Source organism: Capra hircus, chromosome 12 (genome assembly GCF_001704415.2).
Source record: "Capra hircus breed San Clemente chromosome 12, ASM170441v1, whole genome shotgun sequence".
Lineage (NCBI taxonomy): Eukaryota > Metazoa > Chordata > Mammalia > Artiodactyla > Bovidae > Capra > Capra hircus.
In genome coordinates, this window is record NC_030819.1 from 15225927 (window position 1) to 15242155 (window position 16229).

General features: G+C 42.9%; 1 protein-coding gene across 1 annotated transcript in view; it reads right to left on the reverse strand.

The window, feature by feature from the left end:
* LOC102181111 (multidrug resistance-associated protein 4-like) overlaps positions 1-14521 on the reverse strand; it is a 190527-nt gene extending 176006 nt beyond the window's left edge. Inside the window, 5 exon segments of the mRNA XM_018056300.1 lie at positions 3167-3256; positions 5619-5834; positions 10885-11005; positions 11554-11664; positions 14508-14521. Of these exon segments, the coding sequence (XP_017911789.1) occupies positions 3167-3256; positions 5619-5834; positions 10885-11005; positions 11554-11664; positions 14508-14521 (552 nt within the window).

Sequence of the window (16229 nt, forward strand, 5' to 3'; positions counted from 1 at the left end):
AATGAAGCAACTGACAAACAACTATCTCAAAAATATACAAGCAACTTATGCAGCTCAATTCCAGAAAAATAAATGACCCAATCAAAAAATGGGTCATCAGATATTTAAATGAAATATTTTTTAAAAGTCTACAAACATAAAGCAAAGACAAAAGAACAGTCTTTTCAGGGCTCTGTCTACAATGAGTAATACTGGTTCATAACATTTGGCCTGATACAGGTATACTCAATCTCTATCAATTCCCCATTTATGCTATATCAACATATATTACAATTTTAGTTTAAATACTGTCATCTCAAACACTAATATTTTATAATCAATGCTTAAATATTTAGAATTTCATTTCTGTACAAGTAAGAAGCATATATATTTTTTCCTTTAAGAAGACAGTAGATGGAAGAGCAAGTTAAAATGACATCTCCAATGTTCCACTTAATGTTCCTGCCAAGTGTGAGGGGATGAAGTGAGTAGTATTAATTCACTTTAATGTGAAAACTAGATAAGACTTCTAAACCATTCAGTAAAAATAGGAAATAAAAAACTACAAATATACAGTTTAATATATATATATACATATAAAAAAAAACTTACCATCTCAATCTGGGAATAAAGTCTATAAATGAATTTTCCCAAGCATTCATTTTAATTGTTTTGATGCCAGTTATAACTTCGCTTATGGTCCTGATCCTGTCGTCTGTGAGAGCTGCAGTCTTACTCCTGAGGGAACAGATGTGAGAGATGAGCCTTAGTAACCATAGCCCAAATTTCCTTATTATCAGCAGCAGCTGGGGGCACAGGCAGAGACCAAGGATCAAAGAAGTCCCCACAGCTCTTTTGTGCTGACAGCACAGGCGGGTCCTACTCAAAGTACAAATGGATAAAGATTTCAATTAGGAAGCCAACCATTCTGTCCAATTCAAGAATTAACTTGGAGAACTTGCAGCATCAGCTAAGGAAGACCTGAAATGATTCAGTTACAAACCATGTGCTCAAAGAGGTCACAGTTAGGTAGGGAAGGCAGAAAAGAATGCAAAAGGAAGACGGTGTTTGTGTTGTAATAAAAACAGGAATAAAAATTACTGGTAGCAGTGGAACAGGGTCTGGAAGGATAAGGAACATCTCTCCACAGCAAAGAGAGGAAAGAACTTTCAAGTAGAGAAAAATACCACACATGGTCACCAAAAAAAAAAAAAAGAAGAAGAAGAAAGAAAAACTCAAGAAAAAAATGTCAAACAGCACAACACCTCCATCACCTGACAACCTGGGCAATGGCACATCTCCAACTCTCTGGGACCTGCTTCAGTTTTATCTGATCATCACTACACTCTTCATCACCAGTCTCTTTTCTGTCACATACACTGCTGGGACTCTGGGGTTTTATAAAGACATAATTAAGATCAAGCTTGCCCTTGGGATGTTTGTAACTTAATGGAAACACTGAAATAACACATAACATAAACATTGCTCTAACACAAGCATAATAAAAATAAATGCATCTAGGCTAGAAATGGGCCTGTACAATTACGATTATTTTTAATAACATTTAAATAACTTAGACATGGGTAAATTCTGCTGAAGGACACTCTGCTTATTCAGATACAATGCCAGGAGGAGTCAGTGAATGCCATCACCATGTCCACTTCAAGATCAGCCTTCAGCTTAAGGCTGGAGCCTCCACTGGCTAAGCCTGAAGGTTGTATGTATGTGTTCAGTTTCTAAATCATATCTGACTCTCTGCAACCCCATGGACTACAGTCCACCAGATTCCTCTGTCCATGGGATTTCCCAGGCAAGAATACTGGAATAGATTGCCATTTCCTTCTCCAGGGGTCTACAGCCCAAACAAAGAAGACAGAAGAGAAGCCTTTTGTTTTGTTATTGAACAAAAGCATCTGGCAGACTGTGGAAGTTGCCAAGTACATGTTACCTATTTTTAAAACCAGTGTTTCTCTTACCGGAGTGATGAAAACAAATTTCCGAAGCAGCTTTGCACTAGCAGAAGAATAATGAGAACCGCCATCCCGGCAAGACACGATATTCCTATTTCCATCCAGAGCAGGGCGGTCACTGCAATAGCCTGCAGTGGCCCCACCCAAAGATAGTGCAAGAACATCATTACCTTAAAAGAGAAAGACAAAGCTTTCTTAGGATAATATAAAAACAAAACCAGTAAGGACCCATTATAGAAATAATATGCTTTAAAAGAATAGACAGGAACCTAAATGGGAATGATCTCAGTGGGTTTTAAACCTGCTGAAGCAGAAACTCAAGTGTCTACCCCAGATGACGCTGTTCTGGGGCAGCACAGGGCCAGTCTCAGGGACATCCAGGGAGAACCAGACCAGCAGCCTTGAAAGAAAATGTTGATATTTGTCTATACCGCATATAAGCTCAGGGCTTCCCCAAACTCTCTCTGCCTCAACGTTCAGTCCTCATCTCACTCTAGCACCCAAGAAAAGCTTATATTATGTTACCTACCACACTTTCCAGTAATAACTTGTATACTTACCTTCCTGACAGCCTGTGACTTCTCCAGGGAAAAACTAAATTGCATTCATCCCTGAAACTGAGTACTGGCCTTACTTAACATTTGATGAATGAATAACTGAAAGAGAAGTGTCTAGTGCAATATAGATGCTTGACCAATAGTAATTACACCCTGGGTCATGTGATCTATTCATTACATAAGTGGGGAAAAAAGTGTGGCAGGTAGCAGAGAGTCAGTTGTGTCTGGCTGGCGACCACCCACTTGACATATTCTTTGCAGGCTCCCTATGCAGCAGGCACTGAACAGGCCTCAGGGGAAAGAACAATCTCTGCCCTCCAGGCCTTCATCATCCACAGGAGGAGGAAGACAGTCCAGCAACACCCACACCACATGCCAAGAAGGGCCACTCCAGGAGGACCCCCGACACTAACTAAGCCAGGCAAGAACACTACTGCCTATCTAGTATTATTAGAAAAACAAAACCCTCATCTACAGGGCAACACACATTATTATATCTAAGTTGCACACAGAAGAAATAAGCATTGAATAAAAAGAACCCTTATCTAAGTTTCTCAACAGAACCCTGGCTGACACCAAACCCTGGCACCTGGCATCCCACTAAGCTGAACCCAGTGAGAAGGACAGGAACTGGAAGAGGATCCTTTAGGGGCAATTTACCTGATCAAACCTGTTCACATCATTGGACAGCAGGTTGACTATCTGGCCTGTGGTGGTCTTCCCCATGGCTGAGCTACTCAGGTGAAGTGCCTGAAATGAGAGAGAGAGACAGAGATCCGGATTCCTACGGTGATACCAAATCACTCTTAGAACATAAAATGAAGGGTTTTTCTGGGGTCTTCCATGGTATCAGGACAAGCAAGATGATCCCTGACAGCAGGGCTCTAGGGACAGACATTCATTCATCCTTCGTATCCTCAATGTGGCAGCAGCCCCGCCCACAAGGACAGCAAAGGGAGGAGTAGGAGGTAGAAACAAAGTCCTCCACCCTGTTTCTCAGTGAACTTGGCCCTGCCGGAAGGATAAAGGGTATAGGTTTAGACTTTCCTTCTCCAGAGGTTTAGACTTACGAACCAACTAAGTAAATTTGAGGCACGTTAAGTGAAAGTGGAGAGGCTGCATTAAGGAAATAAAATAAGAGACTTGGACTGTAAACCTGGAATCAAATATTAATATCTGCTGACTTTACAAAAAACACAGCCTGAGTTGCCCAATCCCTTTATTTGACAAAAAGTTCTGAAAAATGCCTTAGAGAGCTAAAGAACCTGAAGAGACACCACAAGCTGCTTCAACAGACCACCAGCTGGAGCCACTGATCCAAACAAAATGTCATGGTTCTAAAAGCTTCTCATATAGTCCTTGAGGTAAACAGAAAAATCAATCAAGTGTGAATGTAACATGACACAGCTATGATGGAAGAGAATATAGCAGTTCCTCAAAAATTAAACATAAGATTAGCATATAGTACAGCAATTCCACTTCTGGATATGTACTAAAAGAACTGAATACACAAACTTTTTGCACATCTGTGTTCATGGCAGCAATGTTCACAACAGCCAAAAGGTGGAAAGAACCCAAATGTCCACTGACAGATGAATAGATATACACAATGTTGTATAATGGAATATTATTTAACAATGGAATATTATGGAATATTATTCACAACAGAATATTATATAACAATGATCTATAATGGAATATTATTCAGCCTTAAAGAGGAACTAAAGTCTGACATCTACTCCAACATCAATGAACCCTGAAGGCACTGTGCTACATGACATAAGCCAGACACAAAATGACAAACACTGTATGATTCCACTTACATGAAGCACCAAGAGTAGTCAAATTCAAAGAGAGAAGTAGAACGGTGATGGCTGATGGGAGGGAAGTTGTGGCTAAGAACAGTGGTGATAGCTGCACAACAACGTGAATGTACTTAATGAACTAATGGCTGACACATGTTGTTGTATGGCAGAAACCAACACAATACTGTAAAGCAACTATCCTTCAATTAAAAAAATTTAAAATGCAATAATAAAGTAATGATATGCCCTTTAAAAAAGGCTCAGATGGAAAGAAGTTTAAAAGAAAAAGTTAAAAATGGTAAATGTTATATTGTGTATGAAGTGAAGTGTTAGTCACTCATTCGTGTCCAACTCTTTGTGACCCCATGGACAGTATAGCCCCCTAGGCTCCTCTGTCCATGGGATTCTCCAGGCAAGAATATTGGAATGGGTTGCCATTCCTTTCTCCAGGGGATCTTCTCGACCCAGAGATCGAACCTGGGTCTCCCGTATTGCAGGCAGATTCCTTACCATCTGAACCACCAGGGAAGCCCTATATTGTGTATATTTTGCCAGAATTTTAAAAAGTCAATGATCAAAAGCCAAAAGTAATTTTACCAAAACTGTGGAAATGTTAATAAATGACACACCATTTTACATATGATCCCTCCCACAAGATCAAAGTTCATCTGAAAAGAGCACTAAAATACTGAATGGGCCATTTTAGGAAGTGGCAGATTTGCAACCTTAGAGAGCTCCTGGAGATGTGCCCCAGCCTGGAATCCACGGTGTAGACAAACTACGAGTATGTGCTTAGCAGTCACTCCATTTCTAACACCCAGCCTGGTTTCTCCCAGGACCAGGGATTATGCCACAGCCTGTGGCCAAAAGTCATCAAAGGCAGCCCTGACCCAATCTCAATAGAAAGCTTTCTATTATATATTGACAAAAGTTTGCTAAGATGACAACAAACTTGATGAGGCAAATAGCAAGCTTCTCTGTTGCTGTTCAGTCACTAAGTTGAGTCCAACTCTTTGTGGCTACACGGACTGTAGCCTCCCAGGCTCCATGGGATTCTCAGGCAAGAAAACTGGAGTGGGTAGCCATTTCCTTCTCCAGGGTATCTTCCTGACCCAGGGATCAAACCTGTGTCTCCTGCATTGGCAGCCGGGTTCTTAACTACTGAGCCACCTGCCAAAGCCCTAGCACATTTCTCTAGTAATGTGTAAGTATTTCTAGTCACAAAATGTGTAATTTACAGAGAACTTTCTCAAAATATTTCTGATGTTTGAGGGGGGGTACACACCGTGGTACAGAGTGGCACTCACCTTGCGGTAGATCATGTGGCCCACAGCTACCCTCAGCCGCATCCCCACGCGCTGCATGTGATAGAAGTACAAGTGGTGCAGAACAGCCCACACGAGCACGCAGGCGCTCAGCCCTGCCGCGCAGCCGTAGGCTTCATGCAAGGTGACAGAATTAGAGTTTTCAACATAACTAATCATTTTCCCCAAAAATATGGGCTGAACTACTCTGGTGCCTTCCTGAAAGAAAAAAGCTTTAATTAGAAATGCAAGCCATACTTTTTTTTTTTTAATTCAAGCTTTACTTTTATTATTAGCGTGATGAGAAGGTATTTTGACATACTGCTACATCCACGGCTAATCTAAAAAAAAAAAAAATGCAGATCTACTATCTTCTAGAAGACAAGCAGACAACAGTTTTAACTTTAAGCCCAAACTCTGTATTCCAAGACAATAAAGCTTTAGTACATTGTGTTGAATACACCCTGGAAGCTCAATAAATATCACAACCAGTACTTTAGAACACATTTGACAAAATACCAAGTGAGCTTTAAGATGAACAATTATAAAGGCAGCAGAAGAAGGCTAAGAAATCTGCTTCCATATGAACACAAGCCCTGCTCGCAGGCTTCCCCTGTCCCTCGTACGCTCAATGTCTCAACTCAACAGAAAGTCAAAGAGGCTCCTATATGTGGGAAATGCTCTTACCATCTTCTGCTTTAAGAATCTTAATGAACAGAGACACCAGCACAAACATATCCATCCTTTCCCACCCTGAGCTGCACATGTCTATAGATAAAGAGAATGGTGCCCCGCCTCTGTTGGAGTATCACAAAGAAACCAGGCTGGGGAGGTTCCCAGGCTCTCAGCCCCAGGGTGATACTGTGTTAACATCTCTACCCGCTAGAAGCTGGGGTGTTCCTCGGAGTCAAAAAGTAAACATGGCAGAAGTCAATCTAAAAAACGATGTCTTCTATGATTTGTCATCAGCCACATATTGAAAGTACTGGTTTGGAAGAAATGTTACCAATCATCTCTTCCCCAAGGCAAAAATTAAAATCATAAATCAAGGAACTGGGGGACACTGAAGTTTACCTCCTGAGTAAGACTTAAAGAAAACAATTTTCTTCCTAAAAACTAAAAGCAAAAAAACTACATTTGCTCACTCTGCCAAATGGCCACTCCACCCCACAACTTACTTCCTCCCTCTAGTCACCCCTGATAGTCCCCTTCTCCCCATCAAGGAAAACCAAACACTCAACACAAATCCAAGTCACCAAAAGTGAACACCTTGGCCGTCAACATCATTTCCTCCACAAAAAAATACACAATGACAGAAGTTTGGAAATCTTTCAGGACCTTTGAAACAAGCTTTTCCTTTTAGGTAATCCCTCCTTATTAACACAGACAGGGTGAACAGCCAATGAGCTTGCTTTGATAGCTCTCTTCTGTCTGTCTAAAGTTGAGGAGCCCATATGCAAGGGGAAGGGAAAAAGAACCCAAAACATCAGACATGAAACAAAACTAACAGCATTTTCTGTTCTGCCAACTAGTGCCTGATCAGAATATCTACAGAAAGGTATCCCCATTCCTCAAATGAATGTAACATTAAACTCCAACACTCTTGTTTTGTTCTACATACACGTTCAAAGGCTGTACCAAATGTCTCACCTTACACAAGATCACAGAAGGCTTCATCTACTGCAGAGAAATAACAGAGCACCATTTAGCTGAAGAAGTATGAGTAGGATGATCAGATCAGAGTAGGAGGATCAATTCACAAGAACACAAAAGCTCACTATTACATTTCCAGCAAGCCCCATCATCTACCCCTAGAACTTCTAAGAGTTTATGGAAGAACCCCTCATACTGTAAAATGTAAAACAGACTTTTTATAGACTTCAGTGAAAGAGAAATTTGTAGCTTCACACAGAGAGGCAAGAATGTCAGCCCAGGCATGGCTGAGGGCAGTCCAGTGCTGCAGCCTGCAAACCTGGGGCTCTCCATCAGAAGCCAACACTAACACCTACCATCCCAATCTTTCCTGAAACATATGATTCTCTTTGGGAATCAGTGTTGCCTGTTAGTTAGCTCTCCATCCATTTGAGCCTGATATCATTGTAATTACAGGAGAAATAAGAGTAATGTCCCCTAACAAAGAGAATACTGATAGATACAACAAATTCACCAAAAAATGAGTACAAAATAAAGGCAGGTCATTACCACCTAAGTGTCTGGAATTTTCTGCTGAAAGGCAGTATGTAATAAGCCAGTTGAGTGATCAGTCTCATTAATGAGTAATGTCATGGGCTTCCCAGGTGGCTCGGTGGTGAAGAATCCACCTGCCAATGCAGTAGATACGGGTTCAATCCCTGGTCCAGGAAGATCCCACATGGCACTTAGCCCATGCACCACAGTTACTGAGCCTGAGTCCTACAGTCTGTGCTCCACAATTAGAGAAGCCACCATAATAAGAAGCCTGAGCACTGTAACTACAGTATCCCTCACTTGCCACAACCAGAGAAAGCCTGAGTACAGCTATGAAGATTCAGCACAGCTAAGAAAAAAAATCACATAGGGAGGGTAATGAGGGGAAGGTGATGTCTGAAGGGCTCCTGCTCCATCTGAAGCCAGCATGATGTTGCTGCCACTGTTAACACTCTAGCCACTTCCGGCACCCAGGGGACATGGCCACCTGGACTCTACCCTCATTTATGATCCCATCTGACTTCCTGTTGCAGGAAGTTCTTAGCATCCTATTTATTACCCTTAGGCCAAGTCCAGGATGCATGTGTCTGAGACCCTGAAGACAAAACTCTCAAGATGAGCCTTCCTACCCTGGACAAGCTATCAGTCATTGAGATGGTCAAGCTCATAAGTCAGAGAACCCAAGATGGAACCTCACTGTCTTTTATATGTTGTGTGATCAGAGGCACACTGTGTAAATACTTGGATTCAGCGTCCTTTCTTCTAAAATGGGGTAATATGACACTTACAACCTCGTTGTCAGCCAAAGGAATAAAAGTGATACTGCACATAAAGTGCTCATAGCAATTCCTAATACATAACTTTTTTCAAGTACTTCCTGTTGTTGTGTGTGTGTGTGTTTTCAGTTGTTAAGTCATGTTCCACTCTTTGTGACCCCACAGTCTGCAGCCCACCAGGTTCCTCTGTCCATGGGATTTATCAGGCAAGAATACTGGAGTGGGTTACCATTTCCTCCAGGGGATCTTCCCAGCTCAGGGAATGAACCCTCATATCCTGCATTGGCAGGTGGATTCTTTACCATGGAGCTACCAGGGAAGCCCCGCTTACTAAACTAATAGTACTGCTATGGACACCACCATAAATACTGAGTATGTAGTTACGTAGTTACCTTGTTACTGGTAACAGTACTTCTAGTACTATAGAGGATGAGCCCCCACACTTACCAGGTCCTCAGCTGCCCACTTCTCTGTCATGACCACCCAACAACCAGCCTCCTGAAGTCTACCGGAGAAGTCTCCCTCCTCCTACAGTCTCCTGAAGGAGGGCCCAGGGCTCTACCAGTTGCACCTTATGCAGCCCCAGGCCTGGCCTTCCTGGATCCCCAGCAGGAAGTATTCCTGGGGCTGGACAACTGTGAAATCAACACTCCATCCTGCCCTTCTCAAGACACTGAGGTATCTACATGGTCAGAGCCCTCTCTAAGGTGGCACTCTGCCCCACACACCTGTTCCCACCCTCTGGCACAATGGTCAACACAACGTTGTCATCAATGAGAACTCCATCTCCCAAGACCACCCAGTCACCTGGGAGCTGATAGATTCTCTGTCTCTGCAGTTGTGTGAGGCGGACTTCACCTGCCCATTTTCCCACTGCCTGCAGTGCCCTTCAGTAAACACAGCCTTAAAATAATAGCCACACCGCCCAGCTGTAAACCACCTGGCCCACCCACCTCACCCCAACACGATGGACTGAAGACAGCTCTCACCTTCTCCACCTAAAATACCCCTTTCATAGCAAATGCATCTTCCATCCCTCCTGCCCTCACACACTCACAGACCACCCGTGTCCCTAAGGCAGCACTAAGGGACCACGGAGAGCACATGCCACCCAGGGGGTCTGCAGTAGACCCCCAGCATGTTCAGCCAGAACAGGGGGCTGACGGCACTGTGTCCCCAGGTGGACTGTCTCACTGGGGGGATCTTGACCCAGGATCTTCAGGATAATGGAGGTCACTGACCTCATAGCTTTCTGTCTCTGGTTTTCCCTGCACATCCCCTCCTCTACCCTCTGCCAGTGCCAGGATACCAGGATCCCCCTTCAACCAGCAAACCACCCCCACAGCCAGGATGGAAACCAGCACAGTTGGTGCACAGATTCTCCATGATTCATGTGAAACTGGAGCTCCTCCCCACGGGGCCTCTGGTCTGAGTGACCTGGTCTATAGGGCAGGAGGGGCAGCCCAGGGAAGGGTGTGACCCTGGGAGTTCTGGCAGTTTCAGCCCAGTTGCTGGGCCCAGGTTCTGTTCCACAGGAAGGGAAGAAGCAACGACCCTTTCTTAGGAAAGCATTCATCAGATGTGACCTGGGCAAGTTAACAATTATTTGCTGAGCACCTGTAAAATGCCTTACGTTACTGCAGCTCTGGTCCAAGTTTATTTCCCCCAAACCAGAAAGTATATATTCCTTGAGGTTGTAGGATAGTCTTCTTGTAAAGGATTAATTTTAGCATTTATATCATTTATTGAGCACCAATAATGTCCTAATATGGTATAAAATGTCTTTTCTTTTTCAGTGTCATCCTTCCATCACACTATGTTAAAAGGAAAATATTCAATTAGCCAACAAGTTCGGTGGGTTTTTTCAAAAGATATTATGGTGGTTAAGTGGTTCAGAATTCACGTGCTAATGCAGGGGATATAAGTTCAATCCCTGGTCCGGGAAGATTCCACATGCCATGGGGCAACAAAGCCTGTCTGCCACAACTACTGAAGCCTGTGTGCCCTAGAGCCTGTGTTCTGCAAGAATAGAAGCCACTGCAATGAAAAGCCCACACACCACTACTAGAGAGTAGCCCCTGCTCACTGCAACTAGAGAAATCCTGCACACAGCAACAAAGACCCAGTGCAGTCAAAATAAATATTTTTTTTTTAGAAAAAGATACATACAACCACTGAGTTATATGATGTTTCCTAGACGAGATTTAGCCTCAGACCTTAAGCCACTTGCCTCTCTCCACACATGTGCATCTCAGTACTGATCCACATACCCTAAAAAGCAATGCACTGTATGTAAAAATTTTCACCTCAAGCAATGTAAAAATTCCCCAAACTACATAGGATTTCCAGTAACACTTTATGATTGCTTTTGTTAAAGAAGGCTCTCGTGCATCTTTCTCAGCTCTCTTCACTTCCTGATCCCAGTACCTGTAATGAAAAACAGAGCACAGTAAAGAACAGCGGGTCCACCAAAGGGGAAATGGGGGCGGGGCGGACTGGGAGATGAGCCTGCACTACAGGGGGCTCTGCGGCTGCGCAATAGATGCCGGCTACCCGTTCACAGGGCTCCTGAAAGACGAGCGGTGCAGACCTTGAAGCGCCAGAGAAACAGGCCTTGAGAGAAAAGTTTTAGTCTCAGGAAACAAGTTCCTGCCAAACTTTGCTAGACTCACGGGTCATGAGCAGCACAGGAGGGCAGATACCCTCCTCCAGGGGCCCCACGTCTTGGGACAGAGCTCAGCCTCCAGGGCTGTGGCTGCAGGCTCCCTCCACGTCCAGAGATGCACAGGGAACAGGGGCTCCCCCAGCCTCCAAAGTGGGCTAAGCCCAGGGTCAGCCTGAGGGGGTGAGCGTGAAGTGTTAGGGGAGGAGGCTTAGGAGAACCCAGAGGAAGCAAAGCACCCCCCCGCCCCCACCTTTAGCCCCATGTGGAAATTCTCACTGCCCCTCCCCTTCTCACTGCTGTCAGTGCTCACCCTTGCAGCTCTTCTCCAAGGTTCTGGGAGCGATCTTCTGGAAGCACTGAGTACAAGTCATCTTGTTTTAATTTCCGTTTGTAACCAATTTTAAACAAGGGGTTTAGCCACCTGTTAAAAGAGATGTTGGGGGGAGGGAGGTGGGAGGGGGGTTCATGTTTGGGAACGCATGTAAGAATTTAAGATTTTAAAATTTAAAAAAAAAAAATAAATAAAAAATTAAAAAAAAAAAAATTAAAAGGACAGTGACATATATCTAAATTACACAGCTCTAATTAGAATCCTAATGGGCTTTCTTCAAAAAAATTAAAAAAAAAAATTGTATTTTAAATATGTAGAGATAAGGGGGAATAATAAGATATGTGTTTACACACTCACACATAGACATACACACACACATACACACTCCCTAACTGTACGCTGAGAGGCCCCAGAAGCAATGACACACTGTAAGCAAAGAACATTCTAGCCCCCCGATCTTGGGGTTTTAACATACACAATTATAATTTTTTTCTTGTCGAAAGAAATTTTTAAGGTCTACTCTCTTATCAGCTTTCAAATATTCAATACAGTAAGATTAACTATAGTCACCAGACTGCACATTGCATCCCTATAACTGACTTATTTTATAACTGGAAGTCTGTGCCCTTTGGCTACCTTTACCCAGACCTTGGCTTTTTAATACCTTCTTCCCTAAAAGGAACCAACTGAAGAAATGGCTGGTTCCAAGGTTGGGGCAGTGTGTGTCCGAACCTGATAGTTCATTTTTATTATTGTAATATAAGTTCCTGACATGAAGCTTTGACGACATCCATGTCAAAGACATCCATCTCCAGTGAACAGCTACACAACGTGACAGCTACACAATGAGATAAAGCGCCAGAGCACCCCACCCATGAAGTTCCCGCTTTTAGAAAGCTCTGGCTGACCTGATAACAGACTATCTCACTGACTGCTTGCTTCTCCCTTCTCAGACTTTATTTCCTGCTCTTAAAGTCACCAATAAAGAATGAACCTTTAAAATCCTAGACACCCCACTCTCAACCTCAAAAAGGCAGAATCCCAAGTCCAAGCTTGCTCATGAGCTCTCCCTCTCTACCCAGGACCTCGCTGTGTCACCCCAGGGCTGTCTTGTACCCTTCAGGGCATGTGAGTGATACGCCTTGGTATTTCAAAGTTCCCTGATGGTTGTTTCTGAGACGTGTCTCACAATTCTAAGAACCACAAGGGCCGGTCCAGCCACAACACTGGCTGCAAAAGGAGAATTTCTGTGGGGGCTGCTCACAACTAGTATGAGCCCTGGTGAGCAGAGCCCCAGGCAATCCTGGCAAAAGCCTCATTGTCTACTGGCCGAGACTAACAGGCAGAGAAAGCCCAAGGTGTGTCTGGGACATCTTGTGCCATAAAATAAGGAAGCACTCAAGGAATCATGAGGATGTATAGGAAGGACAGAGAACCTTGAATGGCTCTTGCTGGACAAATCTGGGATACTCTGAGCATCAAAACAAATAAATGGCAATGAACTTTAACCCAGTAAATAATGAAAGAATCCATGAATCAGTACTGCTACATAAATGGGAGAGAAAGGAAAACTCTTACAAACAAATGAAATAAACATAAAAGGAGTAATCAGTTACTTTTAAGCTGTGTACATAACTGAAAATGTATTATACTGAATAATTTTTAACTGCAAAGAGATTTTTTATCTTTATATGAGGAAAGCACTTGGGGAATTGTTTTGTGATTCAATCTGTAAACTATGTATCCCAAGACATGTCTGTTCTATATAGATGCTTAGTTCTTTGCGCAAATCAAGTGCTGGTCCCATTGCTGAAATTTTAAATGCTTACTGATATTTTACACTTTTTTATCCTTAATGTCCTGTAAAGTTATAAGTCTACACAATAAAAATGTTTAACAATTTCAAAAAAATGGAAAAATCAAGTCAGAAAATCAATGGAAATTAAAAACAGTGTTTGAACGTTTGAAGTGGAAGGTGATATTTACATAATCTCAACTTATCTCTCTGCAAGTATTTATTATAAAGGGAAAAAATACAACTGTACAGATGATCCCACCAAAAAAAACCTATTTGGATCAATTATGCAATTATAATAATAGTTAATATGCAGAGACAGCCCAGAGGTAAACACCATTTTACTGATTTTGCCAGGGTAGGAAGTTTCCAAGACCAGACCATAATAACCCATGGATACAAATCAAACCAGTCAATCCCAAATGAAATTAACCCTGAATATTCATCGAAAGGCCTGATGCTGAAGCTCCAATCCTTTGGCCAAACTGATGTGAAGAGCAGACTGATTGGAAAAGACCCGCATACTGGGAAAGGATGAAGGCAAAAGGAGAAGAGAAGAGCAGAAGATGAGATGGTTAGATAACATCACCAACTCAATGGACATGAATTTGAGCAAACACTGGGAGAGAGTAAAGGACAAGGAAGCCTGGTGTGCTGGTCCATGGGGTCGCAAAGAGTCGGACACAACTGAGTAACTGAGTAACAGCAATGACAGAGATCACATTTCTTCTATCCTGTTATTCCTAGGATGACATGGGTACAGATGATTAAGAACTATTTATTGAATGTATAACTATCCATGACTCATTAAAAAAGCAGTAAGATAGACAGAACTTTAGATTTTGCTAATCCGGGTACCTTGGCACCCCTAAAGAACCCTGGTCCAGGAATCAGAAGACTGGCCTCTAGTCCCAGCAGTGGTGCTGAGCACCCAGGGCCTCAGCTGTCCTCTGCTCCATGTCTCCACTCCAGTTCAGCACCTCCACAACCTTTAACATCTCTAGGTCTCAGTTACCTTCCAAAACAACAGTATGCCATCTGTGAGGTTTACCACTAAACAGGCTTCAAACATGTTGGGTGATTTATTCCACACTTCTTCCCTATAGAAAATTCTCAGGGAATTAGCACCAGGACTTACCCAGATGATGACATCTTGCCCCCAAAATGAAAGTGTTAGTCACTCAGTTGTGTTCACTCTGCAACCCCATGATCTGTCAATGGAATTCTCCAGCCAAGAATACTGGAGTGGGTAGCCATTCCCTTCTTCAGGGGATCTTTCTGACCCAGAGATTGAACCAGTTTCTCCTGCATTACAGACAATTTTTTTCATCATCTAAGCGACAAGGGAAGCCCACAAGGACCCTCTTTAAAATTCTGCTTGAAGAGCAAAAGATGCTCAAAATAACTAATCATGAGGGAAATGCAAAGAAAACCACAATGAGATTGCAGCTCATGTATATTAGGAAGACTACCATGGCAAAAAAGGAGAAAAAATAGTGTTGGTAAGGATGTGGAGAAACTAGAACCCTGCATACTGATGGTGGGACTGTAAAATGGTGTATCACAAAGGCAAATATTTTATGATTTGATTTACATCACACGCTAGTAAAGTAATGCCAAAATTCTCCAAGCCAGGCTTCAGCAATACGTGAACCAGTTCAAGCTGGTTTTAGAAAAGGCAGAGGAACAAGAGATCAAATTGCCAACATCTGCTGGATCATCACAAGAGCAAGAGAGTTCCAGAAAAAAACATCTATTTCTGCTTCATTGACTCTGCCAAAGCCTTTGACTGTGTGGATCACAACAAACTGGAAACTTCTGAAAGAGATGGGAATACCAGATCACTTGGCCGGCCTCTTGAGAAACCTATATGCAGGTCAGGAGGCAACAGTTAGAACTGGACATGGAACAACAGACTAGTTCCAAATAGGAAAAGGAGTATGTCAAGGCTGTATATTGTCACCCTGCTTATTTAACTTATATGCAGAGTACATCATGAGAAACGCTGGGCTGGAAGAAGCACAAGCTGGAATCAAGATTGCAGGGATATCAATAAACTCAGATATTCAGATGACACCATCCTTATGGCAGAAAGTGAAGAACTAAAGAGCCTCTTGATGAAAGTGAAAGAGGAGAGTGAAAAAGTTGGCTTAAAGCTCAACATTCAGAAAACTAAGATTATGGTATCTGGTCCCATCACTTCATGGCAAATAGATGGGGAAACAATGGCTGACTATTTTGGGGGGGCTCCAAAATCACTGTGGATGGTAATTGAAGCCATGAAATTAAAAGACGCTTACTCCTTGGAAGGAAAGTTATGACCATCCTAGACAGGATATTAAAAAGCAGAGACATCACTTTGACAACAAAGGTCCGTCTAGTCAAGGCTATGGTTTTTCCAGTAGTCATGTATGGATGTGAGAGACGAACTATAAAGAAAGCTGAGTGGTGAAGAATTGATGCTTTTGAACTGTGGTGTTGGAGAAGACTCTTGAGAGTCCCTTGGACTGCAAGGAGATCCAACCAGTCCATCCTAAAGGAGATCATTCCTGGGTGTTCATTGGAAGGACTGATGTTGAAGCTGAAACTCCAATACTTTGGCCACCTGATGCAAAGAACTGACTCATTTGAACAGACCCTGATGCTGGGAAACATTGAAGGTGGGAGGAGAAGGGAACAACAGAGGATGAGATGGTTTGATGGCATCACGAACTCAATGGACATGGATTTGGGTATACTCTGGGAGTTTGTAATGGACAGGGAGGCCTGGTGTGCTGCGGTTCATGGGGTCACAAAGTTCGGACATGATTGAGCGACTGAACTGAACTGAACTTACATGATGTCCTCAGAGCAGTCACAT